The sequence below is a fragment of the Schistocerca cancellata genome, chromosome 2 (genome assembly GCF_023864275.1).
Source record: "Schistocerca cancellata isolate TAMUIC-IGC-003103 chromosome 2, iqSchCanc2.1, whole genome shotgun sequence".
Taxonomy (NCBI): Eukaryota; Metazoa; Arthropoda; class Insecta; order Orthoptera; family Acrididae; genus Schistocerca; species Schistocerca cancellata.
In genome coordinates this window covers 1,049,669,682-1,049,686,348 of record NC_064627.1, presented here as the reverse complement: position 1 = coordinate 1,049,686,348, position 16,667 = coordinate 1,049,669,682, and the positions used below count along the sequence as shown (strand labels likewise).

The 16,667-nt window shown below is 43.4% G+C and overlaps 1 protein-coding gene across 1 annotated transcript; it reads left to right on the top strand.

Annotated features, from left to right (window-relative positions):
• Nucleotides 1–13,611: 13,611 nt before the first annotated feature.
• On the top strand, nt 13,612–15,639 carry LOC126149429 (uncharacterized). The gene is made up of 2 exons (XM_049915815.1): nt 13,612–13,702; nt 15,147–15,639. The coding sequence occupies exons 1-2, from the start codon at nt 13,654–13,656 to the stop codon at nt 15,596–15,598; spliced, it is 501 nt and encodes a 166-aa protein (XP_049771772.1). The 5' UTR covers nt 13,612–13,653; the 3' UTR covers nt 15,599–15,639.
• The last annotated feature ends 1,028 nt before the right edge of the window (nt 15,640–16,667 follow it).

Genomic DNA, 16,667 nt, shown 5'->3' with positions numbered 1-16,667 from the left:
AGTACATCGATGTTGTCGCCAGTGGTCGGCGGAAGGTGCACGTGCCCGTCGACCTGGGACCGGACCGCAGCGACGCACGGATGCACGCCAAGACCGTAGGATCCTACGCAGTGCCGTAGGGGACCGCACCGCCACTTCCCAGCAAATTAGGGACACTGTTGCTCATGGGGTATCGGCGAGGACCATTCGCAACCGTCTCCATGAAGCTGGGCTACGGTCCCGCACACCGTTAGGCCGTCTTCCGCTCACGCCCCAACATCGTGCAGCCCGCCTCCAGTGGTGTCGCGACAGGCGTGAATGGAGGGACGAATGGAGACGTGTCGTCTTCAGCGATGAGAGTCGCTTCTGCCTTGGTGCCAATGATGGTCGTATGCGTGTTTGGCGCCGTGCAGGTGAGCGCCACAATCAGGACTGCATACGACCGAGGCACACAGGGCCAACACCCGGCGTCATGGTGTGGGGAGCGATCTCCTACACTGGCCGTACACCACTGGTGATCGTCGAGGGGACACTGAATAGTGCACGGTACATCCAAACCGTCATCGAACCCATCGTTCTACCATTCCTAGACCGGCAAGGGAACTTGCTGTTCCAACAGGACAATGCACGTCCGCATGTATCCCGTGCCACCCAACGTGCTCTAGAAGGTGTAAGTCAACTACCCTGGCCAGCAAGATCTCCGGATCTGTCCCCCATTGAGCATGTTTGGGACTGGATGAAGCGTCGTCTCACGCGGTCTGCACGTCCAGCACGAACGCTGGTCCAACTGAGGCGCCAGGTGGAAATGGCATGGCAAGCCGTTCCACAGGACTACATCCAGCATCTCTACGATCGTCTCCATGGGAGAATAGCAGCCTGCATTGCTGCGAAAGGTGGATATACACTGTACTAGTGCCGACATTGTGCATGCTCTGTTGCCTGTGTCCATGTGCCTGTGGTTCTGTCAGTGTGATCATGTGATGTATCTGACCCCAGGAATGTGTCAATAAAGTTTCCCCTTCCTGGGACAATGAATTCACGGTGTTCTTATTTCAATTTCCAGGAGTGTATGTTCTGAGATGAACAGTGTCGAGAGTGTACCGAGAACACAAAATTTCAGGGACTGCCTCTACCAAGAACAACGGAGTGGTTGACGGCCTTCACTTAATGAGCGAGGGAAGCGGTGTTTGTACGGTGTTGTCAGTGCTAACAGACAAGCAACACTGGGTGAAATAACCACAGAAATCAATGTGGGACGTAAGACGAACGTATCAGTTAGGACAGTGAGGTGAAATTCGACGTTAATGGACTATGGCAGCAGACTACCGACGCGAGTGCATTTGCTGACAACACGACATAGACTGCAGCGGCTCTCCTGGGCTCGTGACCATATCGGTTGGACCACAGACAATTGGGAAACCGTGGCGTGATCAGATGAGTGCTATTTTCAGGTCGTGAGAGCTGATGAAAGGGTCCGAGTGTCGCGTGGACCTCACGAAGCCATGGACCCAGGTTATCAACAATGAGTTGTGCAAGGGATGGTGGCTCTATAATGGTGTGGGCTGTATTTGCATGGATTGGACTGGGTTCTCTAATCCAACTAAACAGATCATTGACTGAAAATGGTTAAGTGCGGCTACTTGTAGATCATTTGCACCCATTCATGGACTTCACCTTCCCAAACACGACGGAATTTTTATGGTGACAATGCGCCAAGTCTCCGGACCACAACCGTTCGCGATTGGTTTGAAGAATATTCTGGACACCTTGAGCGCATGATTTGGCCACCCAGATCACCCAAAATGACTCACTTCGAACAATTATAAGACACAATCGAGAGGTCAGTTCTTACACCAGCAACACTTTCGCAGTTATGGACGGCTATAGATGCAGTATGTTTCAGTATTTCTGCATTGGATTCAGTGACGTGTTGAGTCCAAGCCCTGTCGAGTTCCTGCAATATGGCGGGCAAAATGAGGTCCGACATGGTATTAGGAGATACCTCATGACTTTTGCCACCTCACCCTTTGAAGTTAAAAACCAACTTAGTAATCTCAGATAATGGATAGAAAGCTTATCTCCACTGACCTGCGAATCGGCTGCAGAGGCTGTTAGGGTAGGAATTGTATTAATTAATCCTTGGTCTGTTTTGTGACATTAACGTGTTACAGAATTAAATGTACGCTAATGCGCTTGCGAGAAGGGAAGGAATGATGCTGAACAATTTTTGACGACAGAAAGGTGGGTAAATGGTTTACAGCTTTATATCTTTGCAAGAGTACGGCAGTAGGGAGCCGGGAATGAAGTAGTAGGTTTCCATTTTTTTGGACTCCTGGAAACTCCTGGTAGCCCTGCACGTTAAGACCCTTCGCGTCATAGCTGCTCCCACTCAGGAAGGCCACAATGAGAAGACATTCCTTGACAGAGCAGTATCTGATAAACAACAGCTTCGGGTTTGCCGCAGTCTGCGTTAAGACGGCGAGTATTTTTTTAATTGTTAATTTCGCGTAATGTAATGTAGGAGAGAGGAACGGCAAGTGCTCGCAGTAAAATAATCGCTCTGTTTTTAAGTTTAGATTTTTTCAGTTGTATTCCACAAGCTACCATAGGATCCATGGCACACGGTTTCAATATTGGTATCACTCATTCACTGACACCTCCATTCACGGATGCTGCGGAGAAAAAGACAATGCATATACCACTCATTAAATTTCCTGAGTACCCTGATCTTATGACATTGATCCTCACGTGATATATGCGAGATTTCTGACTCTGCAAGCTCTCCCGGCGGATATGTTGTACATAGTCTTCATGGGATTACCACCGCATGACGTTGTGCAAATCCCACAATATTTCCTCGGAGCACCTGCCCAATATGTTCAGGTGGTACAACCTTGCTGGTGGGTAGGTACGACTGACGGTATCCGTATCCTGTACATAGAGCACGAGCGCGAAGAATGCGCAAGCGCGGAAATCACGCATGCGCAATGATTTGCAGATAGATGGAGCCATACTAAAACGTCCTCTGCCGAATGTTGCAGAGCATACCTGCTGCGCGTTCCTATACGCTATGTTTACTAACACTGCGGCCAGACATCACTCACTAAAACAATGTACTAGGCCAATGTTACGACGAGTCTGTTAACGAAAAATGTCAATTTCTCTTCGTGATTTAATAGCAGCCAATGGAGGAATCCACGCTGTGCTCAGTTGAAACCCCGCATCCCTGCTGATGAGATTATCGGTTGTACGGAACGGTATTGGTTCCTTAATGACGCAATCCCAGAAAGATGATACTTCCGTCTTTTCATAAATCATGCGATGTCCTGTATTCAGGCAGTGTTCTGCAATTGCCGATTTTTCCGGTTAACGTAGGCGTGTATGGCGATTATGTTCATCGCAGCGTTCTTGTACTTGTTACTGATATGCAACAGAGTAATACTGAAACAGACAGACATTTAAATACACACATCAAAAAATGTTTTGCATCACCCCGGCTCCCAGAACTTCTTGGTTCAAAATGGCTCTGAGCGCTATGGGACTCAACTTTTGAGGTCATTAGTCCCCTAGAACTTAGAACTAGTTAAACCTAACTAACCTAAGGACATCACACACATCCATGCCCGAGGCAGGATTCGAACGTGCGACCGTAGTGGTCTCGCGGTTCCAGACAGCAGCGCCTAGAACCGCACGGCCACTTCGGCCGGCCCAGAACTTCTGAAGATAGACGTTGACTGTGGATATTGTATCACAGACACAGTCCCTTTGACTGTTCAGAGATGTCACTAAACCCACCCAAAGATGTAAACAACCTTGCATGAGCAGCGCCGATTGGACGGAGGGATACGACAGCCGATCAGATCCAGTCATTCCACCAGGAATGAGGTACACGGCTCGTGTTGTCTGTAGTTCAACCGCACCTAGATGGTCAATACTGTGGTTCGATTGCGTCTGAATTGTTGCTTTCTGCCAGGAAGGGCTCTCAACAAGGGAAGTGTCCAGGCGTCTCGGAGTGAACCAAAGCGCTGTTGTTCCGAAATGGAGGAGATACAGACACACAGGAACTGTCGATGACATGCCTCACTCAGGTTTCCCAAGGACTACTACAGTCGACAAGCGCTACCTACCGATTATGGCTTGGAGAAACCCTGACAGCAACGCCACCATGTTGAATAATGCTTTTTGTGCAGCCACAAGATGTCGTGTTAAGACTCAAACTGTGCGTAGTAGGTTGCATGATGCCCAACTTCACACCCGACATCCATGGCGAGGTCCATCTTTGTAACCACGACACTATGCAGCGCGGTATAGATGGGCCCAACAACATGCCGAATCGACAGCTCAGGATTGGCATCACGTTCTCTTCACCGATGAGTGTCGCATATGTCTTCAACCAGACAATCGCCGGATACGTGTTTGGTGGTAACCCGGTCAGTCTGAACGCCTTAGACACACTGTCCAGCGAGTGCAGCAAGGAGGAGGTTCCCTGATGTTTTGAGGTGTCATTACGTGGGGCCGACGTACGCCGCTGGTGGTCATGAAAGGCGCCGTAACGGCTAAAGGATACGCGAATGCCATCCTCCGACCGATAGTGCAACCGTATCAGCAGCATATTGGCGAGGCATTCGTCTTCATGGATGACAATTCGCGCCCCCATCTTGCACATCTTGTGAATGAATTCCTTCAGGATAACGACTTCGCTCGATTAGAGTGGCCAGCATGTTCTCCAGGGATGAACCCTATCGAACATGCCTGGGATAGATTGAAAAGGGCTGTTTATAGATGACGTGACACATCAAGCACTCTGAGGGATCTACGCCGCATCACCGTTGAGGAGTGGGACAATCTGGACCAACAATGCCTTGATCAACTTGTGGATAGTATGCCACGACGAATACATGCATGCATAAATGCAAGAGGACAGCAATCTGGACCACCACCTTTGAAAGCCCCGCTGTATGGTGGTACAACATGCAATGTGTGTTTTTCATGAGCAATAAAATGAGCGGAAATGATGTTTAAGTCGATCTCTATGTCAATTTTCTGTACAGGTTCCGGAACTCACAGAAACAAGGTGATGCAAAACGTTTTTTGATGTGTGTATATATAGGGCGACGACGTGCGGATACCGCCAGTCGTACCTATACACCAGCTAGGATGTACCATCTGAAGAAGTCGGACAGTTGCTCCGTGGAAATATTGTGGAATTAGCACAACGTCATCGGGGGTCAAACCCGTGAAGACTATTTACTACTATACAAGAGTTTTTTTGATAAGTCTGGTAAATTTCCATGAGAGATTCAAACATTGTTGCACCTTCATGTTTGGTAAGCTTGGTTCTTCCAAGGATCATATAAAGAATTTCATCAAAGAACCCCGTGTACTTCATTGTTAACAGCCACTGAATTGATCGGTGTGTCAACTGGCGTTGAAAATCGAGAAAACCGAGTTTCGTGCTATTATCAAACACTTTTCAAATAAAAGTTGGAATGCTGCACAAATCGAAACAGAACTGGATGAAGTGCACGTAGAGTCTCCGCCATCACCGAAAACCATACACTTTTGGATTAATGTATTTGACCGTTAACGACCAGGCACCGAAGACGAAGCTCGCTCCGGACGTCCATCTGACATTACCACAAACGTAACTATTGAAAGAATCCATGATTTGAAGATACATGACCGCCGAATAAAAATTCGTTAGATTCCTGAGGCTGTTGGTATCTCAACTGGGTCTAACATCCTACACGGAGAATTAGCTATGGAGAATCAGAGTGCGACATGGGTGCTTTATTGTTGGATCTTCGGAAACATGCGGTGCCTGAAAAGAAAGACCAAGGTTGCCATGCAAAGAAATACTCTTTTACCTGAAGATGGCACCATCCAACACATCAGCGATAGCAATAGAGAAACAGCGTGAACTGGGCTTTGAATTTATTCCTCATTCAGCCTATTCACCATAATTAGACCCAAGTGAAATCCTCCTATTCCGTAACTTAAAACTTTGGCTTGCTGAGAAGAAATTATCATCAAATGAGAAAGTGTTAAAATCAGTCATCGAGTGTCCTACAGTGTTTAAGAGAAACTTGAGGATCGCTGGACCAAGTGTATATGCCTCAAAGCTGAATATTTAGAGAAGGGAGTTGTTTATTAAACAAATATTTTTCTTACTTTTTTACCAGACTTACCAAAACCATCGTTGGTCGGGGCAATAAAATGTCCTCCCGTTATTTATACTCACGACTTCTTTGTTGAAATTCGATGCTCTTAATTTTTGTTCCACTGTTCGTTTCTGACATTAAAAAGAATTTTACTCAAAATCTCACACTTACCTCATCTTTTTTTTATTCTCTTACTTCAAGATCCCTAAATCTAGTTATAGGAAGACGAAATGCACTACTATAAGATCATTATGCTATCCTCTTTTCTGTAACCTATCTTCACTAAATATTTCATTTCATGTTTTATTCTATATTTAAAGAAACAAGGGATCCATTGAAAATGTGAGAACACGCGCAGCCAGAGTTAACGTACCATATAATATTGCAATAGAGCGTTGCGCTCTCTGGAAAGTGGAAAAGACTGATTCTTCGAAAAATTTCGTATTAAGAGGGAGAGAAATTTAATGAATTGGGACTAATACAGTTGGAGATACTGAATGGAGTTGCCAGAATACATTATTTTTGGTCAGACATCGTGATAAATTGTCACTGACAGAATTACCTCCGGTTGTGGAGGAGTTTTGAACTGTGATTGGGACAAAAAATTGCTAAGCATTGTTACAACTGATTTTAAGAATATTTGGTCCTGAGTTTGAGGTACAAGTCCAGAATTTTTCTTGGAGTTTTCTGAGTCTTAGTTTTGGTGTTTGAAGATCTATTTCTACGCAAGTTGCGGGGATGTTAGAAAGACGACGAGTTAAATGGGGCCTCCATCACAGTCTTCGCCTTTTGAGCAAATAATCTGAGTAGGTAATTTCAGTTCATAAGTACAACTAATTAACAGGCCGTCCATCGCTCACAGCGAGAGCCGCAATGACACATATGCGGGCTGACTGCTGCTTATAATCATGACAGAGAACTGCTACTGTTCTCGGATTAGATTATTTCAGCTCTACTTGTTACTTGTGCAGGGAAACTATTGCAAAATGGCTGCATAAAAATGTGAAGAAATAGAAAAAAATGTGATCGTCGGAAGGATTGACTCAGCCTGTAGCACCATGAAAATAGCCTTCGGTGACATTAAAAGCAAGAGTGGTAAGATTAAGAGTGCAACGGGAATTCCACTGTTAAATGCAGAGGAGAAAGCAGATAGGTGGAAAGAGTACACTGAAGACCTCTATCATTGGGAGGACTTATCTGATGGCGTGATAGAAGAAGAAACGGGAGTCGATATAGAAGACACAGGGGATCCAATATGAGAAGCAGAATCTAAGGAACTTTGGTAGACAGTTTCGAATAAGGCTGATGGGATGGATAATTTTCCATCAGAATTTCTAAAATAAATCGGGCAAGTGCCAACAAATAGACTCTTCACGTTGATGCATAAAATGTATGAGTCTGGCGACATACCATCTGATTGTCCGAAAAACATCATCCTCACAATTCCGAAGACTGCAAGAGCCGACAAGAGCGTGAATTATCGCACAACCAGCGTAACAGTTCATGAATCCAAGTTTCTGAGAAGAAATATGGGAAAGAAAACTGCGGACCTGTGTGATGATTATCAGTTTAGCTTTAGGAGGAAGGTAAAGGCGCCTAAGAGACAGTGGAAGAAAACTAAAGACAAATGAAGACACGTACATAGTGTTTGTCGACCAGCAAAAAGCGTTTGACAATGTAAAATGGTGCAAGATGTTCGAACTTCTGAGAAAAATAGGGGTGAGCCTTAGCGAGAGAGGGCAATATATCCAACGTTCAAGAGCCAAGAGGGACCAATAAGTGCGGAAAGCAAAAACGAGGCGCTCGGATTAAAAAGGGTGTAAGACAGGGAGGTAGTCTTTCGTCTATCCTGCTCACTTTATACATCGAAGAAGCGCTGACAGAAATTTAAAAAACGCTCAAGAGCGGAATTAAAATTCAAGGTCAAAGGATATTACTGATAAGATTCGCTGATGTCATTGCTATCCCCAGTGACACGGAAGAAGAATTACAGGATCTGCTGAATGGAATGAACAGTCTAATGAGTACAAATATGGATTGAGACTAATTCGAAGAAAGACGAAAGTAAAGAGAAGTAGCAGAAATGAGAAGAGCGAGAAACTTGACATCAGGATTGATGGTCACGAAGTAAGTGTAGTTAAGGAATTCTGCTACCTAGGCAGCAAAATAACCCATGACAGAGAGAGCAAATAGGACATGAAAATTCAGACTAACAGTGGCAAAAATGACATTCCTGGCTAAGAGAAATCTATTAGTGTCAAACACAGGCCTTAATTCGAGGGAGAAATCCCTGAGAATGTACAATTGGAGCACAACACTGTGGGGAAACCCACAGCAGTAGAGAATCGAAGCATTTGAGATGTAGCGCTACGGAATAATGCTGAAAATTAGATGGACTGATAAGGTAAGGAATGAGGAGGTTTTCAGGAGAATAGACGAGGAAAGGAATATATGGGAAACACTGACAAGAAGAAGGGACAGGATAGTGCAATATCTGGTAAGACATGAGGGAATGACTTCCATGATACTACTGGGAGCTGTAGGGAAGAAAAACTGTAGAGGAAGACAGGGACTGGAATACATCCAGTAAATAATTGAGAATGTAGGTTGCAAGTGGTACTCTGAGAGGAAAAGGGTGGCACAGGGGAGAAATTCGTGGCAGGCCGAATCAAACCAATCAGAAAACTGATGACTCAAAGATTATTAACTGGTCCCAGCCGTGGTCTCTGCACGTTCGTCATCTATTAAAGAGATAGATACAACACGTGTTCAAGGATTATTTACTAGAGAAATCCTTCATGTACTTACGTCTCTAATTTAAGAGTCGTAAAACATTGTATATTGCATTAAAGGGACACACAGACTTTGAAAGTAGTATTGTGTCGAAGATTTGTCGAGGAGTCGGATATTACAGGGTTATATGACGTAATATGTTTTCCTGACTGACATAAGTGTTTGTTTTTCTGTGGTTGGAGCCGGATATTCAAAAGTTTTGTCTCATGTTCCGAATTTTTTTATGAGGGGAGGATGGGGGAGGTGAAAAGAATGGTGGCATTGCAAAAGCTTATGACAAATCTACTGACGAAAGTTAAGTGTGTTGTCGGGGATAACCGAGACTTGGAGATGCATGCCAATCAAATTTATCGCGAACGAACTGCAGAACAAGGGACTGCATTCATCCAGAATTTCAAGAAGCTTAACTTTTAACTGAGCAACCTTGTACATTACCAGCTCTTCAAAGGGGTGGAAAAAAACAGTGAATGACTTCGACCTATTGCTGAAACTATTATCAAACTCGGGCGACAAAATTACCAATTTCGTAGACACAAAGATGAAGGACTTATATACCTCACTAGCGACTCACACAAACTTCGCACAGGCAACACTGTTATCTACGGCTTGGCGACTTGTGTGGTAAAGTGTCAATTTTGCTTATGGGCCACTAAGTAGACTTACTACTGAAATTAAAGCGTTAGGTAACTGAGTATCATCTCTTTCTTATAATTAATATACACAGCACAAATAAGAAAAGTTCACAAGAAGCATGACTACTACCCATTCCATGTATAATAGGTGTTTGGAATAACGTCTGGTGAAAACTGATGAGAGCTGAAGATTGGAGAGAAGCCAGAGAAACAGCTTACTGCCGAAGGGAATTTGGATGGCACATCGACTCTTAGGTATTTACCTTTAAGCAGTAACCCTATTCGACATATTCTCCTACACCAGCAGAATAATAGGTTCAAACGTGCAAGTCCACGGGCAGCTGGCGATTAGGAATAGGTGGATGTGCCGTTGTGCTTTCCAAAGTTCGGGCTGCTGCCACGTCGAGTCGAAAGCAAGCCAAAAACGGTGTTACAGACACCATGATGTTACAGCTACAAGCTGGGTAATTCTATTCACACGGATTTAAGTTGTCTTCTATCTGGAAATATGTTGCAGTTGTGAAAAATATTATTTGATTTCTTTAATTCACATTCGAAATCAAAAAGTGCCCTAATGACAGAGTGTATACGTGGACAAGGAAAAAAAGTTCTCAGATTTCCTGATCAAAAAGAAACTTTTTTACAGGTGAAAAGACACTGGTTCCGAGTGAAAATACACTTTTCCCATGTTAAATGGCCGTATACTTTCCCTCGGAGCTGCAAACCTCTCAATCGTTTCAATTATAATGGTTCCATACACCGGCATAGAACTTCCCGGCACTTTAGGAAACGAAATCCAGCAAAAAGGAAGTGTGTTTTGGAATTGATTCGCAGCAACATGTACAGTGAATATTTACGTGTTACGGAAGTATAAATACGAATCCTACCAAACACAGCACGTTAGTTTTTGAAGTACTGAGATCGAGTTTGCGATGCAGTGTTGTCAGCCAGTCGTAGCTCACGTCACGTTATCTCGCCAGGCAATGACAGCAGATTTTTCAGAGCATAGGACTGGTGATGTAGTCAGTCAACAGCAAGATCACTATTAAGTAGCGCGAACACACAAACAGGAAACGTAATGGTTTAAATTAATATATATATAGTACAGTTACAAGAAGAACTAGCTTCGCCCGCATCTCGTGGTCGTGCGGTGGGGTTCTCGCTTCCCACGCCCGGGTTCCCGGGTTCGATTCCCGGCGGGGTCAGGATTTTCTCTGCCTCGTGATGGCTGGGTGTTGTGTGCTGTCCTTAGGTTAGTTAGGTTTAAGTAGTTCTAAGTTCTAGGGGACTTATGACCACAGCAGTTGAGTCCCATAGTGCTCAGAGCCATTTGAACATTTGAACTACGCTTCCACATATTATATTGGTCTTTCTTGCGTGTGTTCACCTCTAAGATACATCATACACAAATGAGCCAGTAAAATTTTAAGTAATGTCTGGTCTTCTGGGCCCGAAGTTCTTGTGAGTGACTGATCCACAAAGTTTTAAGTTTTTAATGTGACAAAAACACTCTGATTTAAGAAATTTATAAAACATCCTCAGGTGTTAACACAACTCATCGTGCGTAAAAGAAAGTTTACTTTGGATGTAACGCTTCTTAAACTACCATTCACAATAATTTCCCGCTAACTGTGAGGCTTTAAACAGTTGTGACGTCACGCTCATCGGAAGCAGTTTGTTGACAGGATGTACTGCATAGTCCTCGTGCTAAAGTATTTGACATTTTGTAGTCAGCAGACACTTGCGTGCGCACTGTGTTTTGTTCTAATGGCGCAAGGTCTTTGTAAGTAAAGTTTTATTTTGTGTTATTCTCTCGTTTATATTTGTCTGCAGAATTATTGTGCAGTAGGGGGATAAAGTAAAATTCTTTGTAAGAGGATCAGTTCTTAACAGTCGAAATTGCAAAAATTTAACCAAGAAAATACAAAACTCCCGCAATTCTGACACATTCCATGGTTTTTCCCGGCTGTCCCGATGCACACGCTGAAATGAGTACCTCGGGATGTGCAGTTATATAGCTTTGCGAGACCTGATGAGTAGATTGGCATGAGAGTGTACTCCAGTTTTCCGTTGACTAGGCAAAGACTGTAGAGATTTTTGGGAAATACTTTAGTGTGGCGTAACCCGAGCACTACTGGAAAAGCTGCTTCATTCATGACAGTGTTGTGCAGTAACAATTGACGTTATCAGTATGGTTCCTGGCTGGTGTACTGCCTTTGCCGCGATCTCCTAGGAATATGCAAGTCAATAACAGTTGTCGGAAAAATGTGGACACCAGTTTCAACACCGTCTGGCAGCGTACAGATTATCTAGCCCAGTGATCGTGAAAGTTTTTTGTTCAAAAGTCACTACTGACCCTGTGGGGTGGCATCTAGGGCCGTGTATGAACCGATCTTGTCAGTAACTGGTAACCTATATGAATTAGTATGTTATGAGCCTCCAATAGACTAGCTATAGAAAGGACACGGTAACCCACATACATCTAGAAAGCCTGCTTCACTCATGCCAGTGCTGTGCAGCACACAGTACATCGTCAGAGATCGGCAGTTTTCGGAACAATTCGTGTCGGCTGTTCTCTATTTCACAATGCTGCCACCATCAGCGACCCAAAAGTTGCTACACTGCAATTTCCTGACGAAGTGTTGTGTTGACTGTGTGAGCGGATGATAAATTGATTATTGACAGTCATTATAGTTATATTTAAATGCATTAAACAATATGAGACACAATCAAAAATGTTTGCTAAATGTTTTGAATGTAATTTTTCCTCTACACATTGCGTTGTATTACGACAGCCTCCATTTAATTTCATACTTGTTGCTACAAATGTGAACCGCATTTTACCATGACGTCTCCAAGGTAGGCGGCCACCGTAGCTCACACTCGAATTAAGCACACCTTAAATTTCTATCGTATTTGCAAATACATACACTGGAAAGTAACGTGAATTATTAGCACAGACAGTTCACTGATACGTTAGCAGAACATAACAAACATTTTTATACACTTTGCATCCCCTAGATAGAGCGCGCTACTCGTGTAGTGACCCGTCATGCAGACAGGACCCTCTCAGCCGAATAGCTCGTTGGCTGGTAGCAGGCAAGAGGTAGTGGCAGCTGTGAATATCTGGGAATCTTTCTTACAACCAAGGGAAAGGTCAAGGAAACCTCAGGGAGAACTGAGGGAAGGGGACTATTTAAACGTAATTCCGGGGCAATGAGCCCAAACGAAACATCCAAAGCCTCGTATCCGCGAAAGTCTTTTTATTTATCCGTATACCAATTGAAGTCGATGACTTACTCGACGTATGCGGTGGATCTATATTGACCTGAGTGAAAGAAACTAGTTTACCGCGAGCAGATTTCGTTATGGTTGGGGGAAGACTACGGGTTGCATCTGGATCTTGTTTAACTGGCGACAACAATTTAAATTTCTTTCGTACATGATCCGTGGTGAACGTGATTAATTTTTACTGTTGGACGTCAAAAGGAGGGAAAGAAACCTTCCCATATTCTGAACAGTACAACCATTTCTCGTATAGATTAACATAGCCATCTGAGAACCATAGCTGTCAATCATAGCAATGAAGTACCTGGAAAAGGAGGATCTAACAACGGATCATTTGTTGCCTGTTTGAGAAATACTTAACAAGTAGGTATGTGTAAATGACTGCCGGAATAGGGCTGTGTATAGAAACCGATGTAAACTATCAGTTTTCAATTGCGCAACTACTGTATGAAGAGAGAAATGCTGTACAGAGGTGCAACGTGGTTGACTTCAGTTATCAGCACGTGACTACCTGTCGCAGATAGAAATCAGATTACCCAAGCTCTCGAAGCCTCTTGTTACTTTATCTAAAGAGAGCCTATCCAGCTACTCTCGAACATAACGAGATTTTTCAAGCGTTGCTGCATTAAAAGCTTAATTTTAGAAATGCGTCAATGAATGACGCAACGTAATTCCACTGGAAAGCCAGCCGACAGACGTCATATCTGGTGGGCTGCGTGTATATAAGATGGAGGCAGCGATCTAAGAGCCATCAGATTTCTTCCTTCCTTGAGGAGTGCAGACGGACAAGGACAATCACCATGCTGAGAGAAGCCGCAGCCCTTTTGCTGATTGCAGCTGTTGCCAGTGGTAAGTGGTCCGCTGTCTCAGTGTTCTGTGAAGTGTTGTGACTATCTAGGGGCAAGTTATAAGCATATTGTTGTAACATATAAAGAAAAATCAACAAACTGTTATGGAAATACATAGCAGCGAAACTTGAATTGGCTTGGAAAGATATTTCATAGCATTTTTAATACTGCAGAGGGTTTCGGATTACACATCCGGACACAGCCCTAGGTTCCAGAGCTACATGTAGAAGACAGTGTGAATTTCGTAAATTCTTGTTTAGTATAAATTCCTCTTTTTTCATATGGACTTATTTCACTTATTAACAACTAACGACAGTTTATGGAAGTACAAAATCACAGTAAAGCAAAATCAATTCAAACTTAAAAGATAAATAACGGAGGAAAAGGCTATTTTCTTCTTTTAATTTATGTATTAGTTATTGCAATAAACGTGAGCAAAAACACACGACAGAACTATATCTTTGTTTAAAATCCTCGCCATTTTATTATTTTTCAAATTTCAAAAAATTATGCTAATACTCTGTCACAATATCCTATAGATAAAGAAAATTGTTTGTTTTTTGATTTCGGATAAGATTTGCAGACTGAGAGACATCCGTCATGGACACACCTCATTTTGGACATAGCATGGGGAGGCGTAATGGAGACTGATCTTTTTAAAAAAAGTAATCAGAAAATGTTATCCAGTAATCAGTAAGTAATGTGCAACAAGATATACGTTGATTGCTTCATTTGTTTTTCCAAAACGAAATCGTAAAAGTCCCTTATTCTATAGGCTGTCTAAGAGAATGTACCTTTAAGGGATATTGAAATTTTATGCTATTATGTTATTAGAAATGAGTCAAATCACATACTAATAAATGTGTAAGTATTTGATATTAGAAAAATGGAAAACAATTCGAAAAACTGTAACTACATAACGTATATAGGGAAAACCTTACGCTATATCAAAACTCCCCACGGATACAAAGACAAAAAAAGGAAGCTGGGAACAGTACACATTAATATATGGGTTCTTTACAAGTGGAGTAGCTAGAGACAATAGCAGAAAGCTTATATCATAGCATACCAAGAAAGCGACAGATTGTGAAGAAAGACACTATTTGTCTTGCGTTCCTAAGCGGACTTTCCTATAGAAAACTATATCCACCTTAAAAGCAACTCCTGAGGGAACATTACAGGGTGAGAAGTTTCACAGCAAAATTTATTTCTGATAATTGTTTTTGACTCTGTTCTTCAGTTGAATCATAAAACATCACCTAAAACAACTTTAGATCCTTTTGCTTCCTCTTGAAGTTTTATCATTTAGCAGGTAGACACACGTGTGATTATAAATACTGTAGCCAACAGATAATTTTGGTGTTGTTTCTGTCTGTTTTCGTACGCCAGATTCTAGTAACGCTAGATAACAACTGTCACTTGATGCGGACGTGATGTATTTTCAGCTTCGTACCCGAAGAAGACGGTGCTGTTCCAAGACCCGGCGGACTACGCGGGCGAGATGAAGTGCTGCATGGGCGCCTTCAACACCCCACACAACTACACGGGCGCCTACCAGGTGAACGCGCTCTACCTCAGCAGCCACGTGCGCAACTACGACACTCTGGAGATAGGCCCGGAGCAGCAGAACATCAGGATCACCATGAGCGAGACTCCGTATGGCGTGTCCGACTGGAAGGTCGTGGCCACAGCCACCTACTCGGAAGTAGCCGAACCTCTCCAGCTCCTCAGGGTGCCTATCAGCTACAAGACCGATCCGTCCAAATATTACCTGTTCGAAATCTCGTACGGTGGCAGCTACACATACCCTACATATTCATCTATCGATATATCTGCTGGTCCTTACAAGACAAGCTACAACGCCTTTATACTGGGTATCGACTACGAGAAAGCATGAATGTACTGAATACTCAGTTCCAATAAATCAACCTATTTATATTTGTTTGTTTGATTTGGAGACATTTGCTGAAATTCATTCCCTCTTCCTTCCCACTTTATTATTTTGTATTCGGCTACAGTGTGTATCAACACTGATTTTCTCTCTCTCTCTCTCTCTCTCTCTCTCTCTCTCTCTCTCTCTTTTTCTCGTGAGTGAAAACAATATGACAGTTAGCTATCGCGAATTTAAAAGCCACATGGTGGCGTTACGGGCATGTGACTCTGTAATTAAAGTATACATGGTGTATCACAGTTCATGTTACAAACTTCCAGAGGTTGTAGACGGGACTTAATAGATTAAGTTTTGAATGAGTACCCATGTCTGAAAACGGTTTTACCCATGTCTGAAAACGGTTTGTTTCTAAGTTACAACGAAAACAAGACGTTCACACTTCACTCCTATTTACTGAGATACTTACGACAGCTGTTCGATATGACGACCACTAATTTCACTGCACATAGTACATGTGCGCACAAAGTTCGCGTAAGCCCTGTCCAATGCGCATGGTGTATTGTTAATCACTTCTGCCGCAACCATGACCTGTGCAACCAGATCTTTCCTCCTACTGCACAGTAGTCTCGTAAACAAGACTCTTCATGTGGCCCCACAACAAGTAGGCCAAAGGAGTTAAATCTGAGGATCTTGTTGGCTAAGCATGAGGCCCACCTCGACCGTTCCACCTGTCCCTGTATACTACGTTCAGATAGTTTCGGAGGCGAACTCCAAAATGTATTGCCACGCCATCGTGTTGCAAGCACAATTTGTGCCGTATATCCAACAGCACTTCTTCCAAAACCTCCAACAGCACTTGTTACAGGAATATCAACTACCAGGCATCTGCTAGGTGAGGAGGTCCAGTCACACGATCATCGAAGATACCTGTCCAAATACTGATGCCAAAAGTGTGATGAAATCACCGTGAACACGTGAGTAAGGGGTTTTATTGATCCAAAATGTGGTTATTTCGAGCGTTCAAACAACTCCACTGTTGAAATGTGCTCCGTCGATGAACAACATTCGGCTTGGG

Bases quoted from the DNA above. Each gene is read 5' to 3' on its own strand.
- LOC126149429 (XM_049915815.1), top strand. From the start codon at position 13,654: ATGCTGAGAGAAGCCGCAGCCCTTTTGCTGATTGCAGCTGTTGCCAGT. The intron at 13,703-15,146 runs GTAAGTGGTCCG...ATGTATTTTCAG, and splicing joins GATTGCAGCTGTTGCCAGTG to CTTCGTACCCGAAGAAGACG.